Below are 7,500 nucleotides of genomic sequence, written 5' to 3'. Positions count from 1 at the left end.
ATACAATTCTTTTCACTGTCACTGTATTACACATTGCATTCCAAATTCAGTGTTGAAAAACTTAGGATTGAAAGTAAAATGTACGCCTCGAAATTTTTGAATTAATTCATGTTTGACAAATATTGTGAGGTGATCTGGCAAACCCGTCAGATGTCGGAAGATTTCGAATCAAATATTATTACATACTCGTAAAGAGACACCATCTTTAGACAAAATGCAGATATCAATTAGGGTTGCCGTGATTCGCATTTGAAGGCCAACTATATTAATCAATATTTAAAAACAAATAATGAATTCATTTCGTAAGAATGTAGTTGGATGGGCAAATATATGAGCCTTTCGCATCTCTGTCATCGAACTGGGAAGTCTCAACAGCGTCCACCAGGTCGTGATTTAGGTCTAACCGTTTTCTAACCGAAGCAAATTTTACTACAGTACACGAAGCTCCTCAATGGTGTTAAGATTCAGTTGCTGATCTTCCAATGTCCCTACATCTTGGTTGGTCTGGACGGGCAAAGTTGTTCCAGGTCTTCCCCTGAATGGGGTTCGGCATAGTTTGAAATACGTGGTCATTGTACTATTGGCAGGAATGTTCATATCTCGTCTCAGAATATGACCAGAAAGGCCCAAGTCTGTTCCAAAATTCCAGGATTAATAATAAAAACTATAATTATGCAGGGAACACATGTTAACGTTTATTTTCTCGCATCTCAAATCTTGCCAGTTTGACATCCGACGACTTTTGCTATATCAGCACGAAAATGTTACAATATCGTGATATGTGTTCACAAAAAGTAGACATTGGTGCAATTTAACATTGAGGCAACAATCCTGTCTGTATCATTGGTGAGGCAAGGTATTAGACGCACATGCATTATGTGACTGTTTACGATACGGTAGTGAAATGATGTTATGAAATCAATATTATGTGAAATATTATTTTGCAACTTGCTGTACTGTAAAATTTCTATAAGTTAGAGTTTGAATTTTTGGAAAACAAACTTATTTCATATTTTGTGTATTTAATGTAATAGCAATGCAAATGGTCCACTGCAATACAACAATCAGTTGTAAAGTTGCCCCTCTCTAACCTTGGAAATTATTTATGAAACACACTATGGTATGTATTTTATTATATGTCATATTATTACATCAATGTTGTTGTCAGTTTGATATTAGAATAGCTTTGCTAGAGGTTTATAGGGCTATGATTCGAATCCGCTTTTAGTAGTGTTTAATTGAGTCCTTGGAAAGGGCTCATTACTCATAATTCCTCACCGTACTCAGGTCTAGAATGAGACCAACTTTGTATCTGTCCAAAATATAACCTAAAAGACGTTATAACTAGTCCATCATGTTAAATGTCCTCGTAAAGCGCTTTAAGCATAATTAGTGTATGTTGCGCTATATAAACGCTTAAGGACTTTTATTAGACCTTTTGACATGTTGATGTAAAGCGCCAGTGAGACTATCGATTATAGCAGGCTGTGTATAAATTCAATATGGATTATATAATATTTTCCAGGCTCAGCCCTCCGTCTGGACGTATCTCCTGAATCCCTCAACACGATGGTTACTGACCAACTCGATCTCACCTGTATTTCTAACGGCCCTGCTTCGATCAGTTCTATTGTGACACTTGAGATTATGAAGAAGGGAGATCATCCAATTGCAGTGATTAGTTCCAAGGGACTCGTTAAGGGAGATAAATGGAAAGATAACGTTGAGGTATGATACCGAACACATTGAGACGGAGTATTCAACATGTGATAGTAAGGAAAAAAATAATGATAATAATATAATAATATAATAATAATAATAAATAATAATAATAATAAATAATAATAATAATAATAAAAGAAGAAGAAGAAGAAGAAGAAGAAGAAGAAGAAGAAGAAGAAGAAGAAGAAGAAGAAGAAGAAGAAGAAGAGAGTATAATCCTTTATTCTTTCAAATACTATCCTGTGGGATCTGGTGTTTCTCTCTTCTTGAAATACCATGATTAATTCAAAATGGACATAACTGGGACTATTGTGAAAAAGTTAATCTGTTTTTCCCCTTAGACGTTATATTTGTATAGCATATTATACGGGATATTGTGTAGTTAATAGTAATCTGAAATAGTCAGTTTTTCTCCGTTAGACGTTATCGTCTGTATAGCATAATCCAATTCCATTGTGACGTAAGAATTCATTGAGTTAAGGAAATAAAAGAAATAACAAAACATTTCAAATGGATTTGACAACCAACATAACACAGATTTCATCAAGTGTTTACACGTCTTAATATCAACCTATTTGTCATAACAATCCGGTCATTGTAGCAATCTCTAATGATGTATACCTGTTTTTATTGTGTCCATAAAATACTGCATCATCTCCGAAACAGTTCAGAGTACATTTCCGGCTCAATGGTGACCAACAATATATTTTAAAATTGATTGATAATTCAAAATAGAATTCGTGTAAAGATTTCCCCTTGTAATCCATAAGAGCTGGGTGATATTTAAAATGTATATTCTGATATAACAGAACGGATAGAAATACAGGAATGATATTTATGGCTCTTATTGTACGATTTGACTAGTTGACAGCCGTATTTTGGAGGAAAAAAACAACTCGTTTTTAAATAAATTTGGCTAGAAAATTCTTCTTTGAAATACCGATCGATGTAAATAACGTCATTATTACAAAAATACTAAGACACGAGGCTTTTTAAAAGGATTTTACTAAATCCATGGTTTGAATTTTTTTTCCAAGATGAGAGTCAGTTAAATTGATCTATTTTAGAAGGACGAGTTGGTTTGGGTCTTTTTTTTTTGGTTACACGTTCGAAAAGGACGTATTCCCGAGTAAAACACTTGACGGTTTAAAGCACAAACTTTCTTATTCTATATTGCTTAAGGACAAAGCGAAGTCTCATTTGACTCGTGATATCAATCATTTATTCAAAAAACAAAATGTACTTCTAGGATGTCAAAACATTACAATTAATTGGTGTCATGGACTGGAGAGAGCTCAAGAGATAATTTGACGACATTAATAGAATACAAATGTGACATATAAGGCCCCCAAAGTTAACCAGTTAATTTGAAAAAGAACAATGACGAATTGTTTGAGATGATATGAATATAAATATATGATGAATTAGCTTTCTTATAAATGAATGGTGATCACAATTACAATAATTGAGAATATGATGATATTACGTAACTTATGCTATCCTGCTGAGAATGTTATGATGATGTGATGGGACTTGTGAGGTTCCACTTACAGTCAGAGAGTACTTCCAATTCTTACTTGTAAGGACCCGAGCTTGATCCAATCTAGACAGAACTTCAACTGGCAAAGGTGAGAAACAAAACTCAGACGTTTTGATGACGTATATCAAAATACTGAAGTGCACCACAAAGTCTTGAGAGTGAGACATGAATGTTTAAAATACTATGAGGTGATATGAGTAATAGAATAGTGTTGCAGTCATGGCACAAATTTATGAGAGAAGTGAGTAACCAAGATTATATCACTCAGGCTGAAAGAAAAGTATTTACTTATTCGAATTGAATTCAAAGAGAAGGCTATTAAAGAAATGATGATCTAATATCAGAAATTAAAGCTTTTTTAAGCCTACCGTGATACAACTGAAGTGAGATGAACTTCGTTCTTATGTTCAAATTAATAAACTAATACTTTAATGAAAATAATGTGAATCATTGCTATTTGATAATGAGTGTCAATTAAAAAAATGATATCCCACAAATTCTTAAGCTTGAGCTTTGAGCATTTTTATATAGGGCAATATCAAATAATTTTACAAATGCTCTGTACAAGGTGTCCTAAGACAACAGCAACACCTAGTGTGTAGGACAAGCCACAAAGCCTGTTAGGCGATATTATATTTTTTTCGAACAGATACAACGCTGTTAACGACCATGTATCCATTTTGCATATTATTACGGTGAGAGAATGTTAATAAAAAACCTTTTTCCACAGACTCAACTATGCACCGCCCAGAGTGGAATGCAAACTCTGGACCTTCTGATCCTACAAAACAGTCCCATACCACTACACCATGTGGCCGCACATAGTTTAGACACATAAAAAAACCCATTAAGGATGAATGTTCTGACTTTGGCGTTTCTGATATTTTCAGGCTCACGGTAACCTGACAAAAGATTCTATCAACAATTTTCTCAAATTGACGATCAAAAACCCAGGCGAGGAAGACACTGGAACATACGTCTGTCAAATGTATTATCTTGATGAACATTTTCAAATGCATGAAATGAAGGCAGAAGTAAACGTAACGGTTGAAAGTAAGTTCTCTCTCTATTTTTCTCTATGTATGTAACACTATCTTTATCTCTCTTTCTCTCTCTCTCTCTCTCACACACACTACCTCTATCTCTCTCACACACACTATCCCCCCCCCCTCTCTCTCTCTCTCTCTCTCTCTCTCTCTCTCTCCCTCTCTCTCTCTCTCTCTCTCTCTTTTTTTTCTCTAGCTTTATTTTTTACTTCAACGCCTTAATTTCTTCAGTATAGAACTGTCCATTTACATTTTAAGTCTCCTATTCTCCTCCATCTTCATGTATCAAATTATTTAACCTTTTCTTTTTTTTTTTTTGGTTCAATCTTATGAAAGCTAGGCCGGCATCGTTCCGCGATTCTTTAAGAAAAAAAATGCCGTTATAAGACAAAAACTGTAACTGTTATCTCAATATAAATGTTGTTGTTTATATCGTGACAAATACAACGAATTTCTTCTCGATGCAAAGAGTGTGTTAAGACTATCTAGACAATGAGAGAAAATGTATGGATTTGGTAAATAGATATTTGAACAAGCAAAAACCACTTCACCATCGACATTTCATGACACTGAAGCAGAAAATAGAATATTTTTTTTTGACAATAAATAAGTGGGCTCCTTTTCGGTCTTTTAAAAATATTTTTTCTCGTATGTTCAGAAAACGTGTTATTTACACATGAAATCATATGATTAGCCCATTGTATATAACGTCAATGACGTCTATTCAGAATGTATTTTACATATTTTGTTTCGTTTCCTATTTTGTCCGGAATGATAATTTAAATTTTACTTTCAGAAATGAAATGATCATTCTATCTCGACTGTTCTATCTTGTCAAATATTTGTTGACTTTATGGCGACAATTAATTGACATTCGACCTCAAAAGGTCAATGTCATTTATAGCTTATACTGAATGTGACATTCATTTTACTGTCGGTATTTGAGTAAGAATGTGTACACACATTGATATATCCGACTCTACTATTGATTGTTAAAACGTCAGAGACAGTTACAATTATCACACACTATCATCCATCAAACAATAATACTCTTTCAGGTAAGAGTATTATAAACAGTTCAATATAGAAAATTGATAATGAATCCCAGAACATGTTAAATATAGTAACAACATCAAACCTCTAGAACGACAGACCCTATTTTGTTCTACATAACTTTTATAATTACATGACTTTCGAATAATTTTTATAACTGTATATCCATTAAACATTTGTACTTTTTTACAGATGAGGATATCACTGTAATTGTTAAATATTTGTTAGAGAAAATAACAACATTGGAAAAAAACGGCCAAGAAAAAGAGAAAAGCATGCAGGAAGAAGGTATTTATATATATTAAGACTAACTCAAATGATGGATAAGATATTTAACATTTTATATCATTCATATTGACACACAACTATGTCACATTGTCATATATTTTAGTAGAATAGTTTACATGTTAAGACTGATAACTTTCATAGAACATAACAACTAGTACACTTTAAGTACATGGAACAAAATCGTTCACACACGAAACTATATTTCCTTATTTCAGTCACCAAGCTTAAAGTGAAACTGGCCGAGCAGGACACAACATTGGTGGAGCAGGAGAAAAAACTAAATGAGCAGAAGAAAGAAAATGAAAAAGGTGAAATATTTCTAGAGAGTAAATTGCATTTGATCTTCCTAATAAAATCATCATTTCTCCACAGATGAAATCAATTCATTTATAATTTGCTTTGTCATTAATTTTTGTTCTGCTAAAATGAAAAATCTGTTTTATTCTCAGTTCATAAATCATTTCAAAACAACAAAAATTTACATTAAAATTGGATTTTATTTAGTTGGTTGTCTTTATACATGGATTAATTTTATACAGGATTTGGAATTTCAGAATTGCTATACAATGTCCTCGCATGTAACAAGTTAGTGCTCTGATTATCAATATCATTGCTAAAGTATGACGACGTTATTAATCTATTTTATTGTCCAGTGCAGAGTTCTTGTTTTGTTTCTATTCAATGTCAAATCTTAAATTGACAAAGGAGATGCATTGCGGTTTGTACATTTTATAATATCTTACGATAAATTACAAGTTTAGTTCTCAACACTCACTGTTAAATTATGTCTCATTTTAAAATCTCGAATAGTCCTTTAATCTACCAAAATAATTAATTTGATAAACATTAGAGTATTTAGACTTACATTGTAAATATGTAAATTTGACATTTACTATTTAATCTTTATAGGTCTATATAACATTGACACTGCCTATAGAGTGACACAATATATATATATATATATATATATATATATATATATATATATATATATATATATATATATACTTTTTATACACTTGTTATACAATTGTGCAACAATCATATACTATAATATGAAACTATAGAAGATATAATACGTTACCTGAAGAAAATTAGCGACTGCTTTGGGTGTAAATTTAACGATAATACTATTCATCATCCATCGATTTAAGGTAAGAATATGGATAACACATTAAGCTTAGGTGTATGTCAAAATAATGATAGAAATGGATCTAAAGTTTTTTTTTAATGATCAAATTTCTCGGCGTTGGAAGACAAAGGAAACATGGAGAACCAATAAAATCGTTTCCAAGACTTGATTGATAGTGGTGTGTCATGTATCTATTTAGTATCTCCCATGCGTTGTGTTCTATGGAATAAGAGTAGTCTAATAATAATGGTGTGTCATGTATCTGTTTAGTATCTCCCATGTGTTGTGTTCTATGGAATAAGAGTAGTCTAATAATAATGGTGTGTCATGTATCTATTTAGTATCTCCCATGTGTTGTGTTCTATGGAATAAGAATAGTCTAATAATAATGGTGTGTCAAGTATCTAGTTAAAATAGTCCGTGAGTTGTTGTTTTTTTCCCATTGACTAAGAATAGTCTATTGGTAAGGGTAGTCAGTATTTATTGGGAATATTCAAAGTGTTTTATTCCATTCAACGAGAATAGTCTATGGATAAGGGTAGTCAAGTATTACATGGAATATTTAACTTGATTTTTTTTCCATTGAAGGAGAATAAATAACATGAATGAGAATCAATGTTTTTTTATAAATAGTTGAAACGTAATAATGAATAAATGGATCAACGTAAAAGACCAGAGGTCGTATGTGTGTGTTTGTGTATGTGTTTGTGTGTGTGTTT

General features: G+C 32.3%; 2 protein-coding genes and 1 long non-coding RNA gene across 9 annotated transcripts in view; 2 read left to right on the top strand and 1 right to left on the bottom strand.

Annotated features, from left to right (window-relative positions):
- Positions 1-7,500, bottom strand: part of LOC144960661 (uncharacterized) — a 325,884-nt gene that overhangs the window by 58,482 nt on the left and 259,902 nt on the right. The window lies entirely within an intron of this gene.
- Positions 1-7,500, top strand: part of LOC144960663 (uncharacterized) — a 187,625-nt gene that overhangs the window by 67,310 nt on the left and 112,815 nt on the right. The gene's annotated exons all lie outside the window — the stretch shown is intronic.
- Positions 1-7,500, top strand: part of LOC144960660 (uncharacterized) — a 23,274-nt gene that overhangs the window by 4,440 nt on the left and 11,334 nt on the right. For all 4 annotated transcript variants that reach the window (XM_078893932.1, XM_078893931.1, XM_078893930.1 and 1 more), the window contains exons 2-5: positions 1,526-1,728; positions 4,153-4,315; positions 5,554-5,649; positions 5,865-5,957. In XM_078893932.1, coding sequence (XP_078750058.1) covers positions 1,526-1,728; positions 4,153-4,315; positions 5,554-5,649; positions 5,865-5,957 — 555 coding nt within the window. The remainder of the gene's footprint in view (positions 1-1,525; positions 1,729-4,152; positions 4,316-5,553; positions 5,650-5,864; positions 5,958-7,500) is intronic.

The sequence above is a fragment of the Berghia stephanieae genome, chromosome 15 (genome assembly GCF_034508935.2).
Source record: "Berghia stephanieae isolate SIO BIC M18660-M18661 chromosome 15, UCSD_Bste_1.3, whole genome shotgun sequence".
In the NCBI taxonomy this organism is placed as follows: Eukaryota; Metazoa; Mollusca; class Gastropoda; order Nudibranchia; family Aeolidiidae; genus Berghia; species Berghia stephanieae.
Note: the sequence above shows the minus strand (reverse complement) of the source record. Positions and strands in the feature narration are given on the sequence as shown.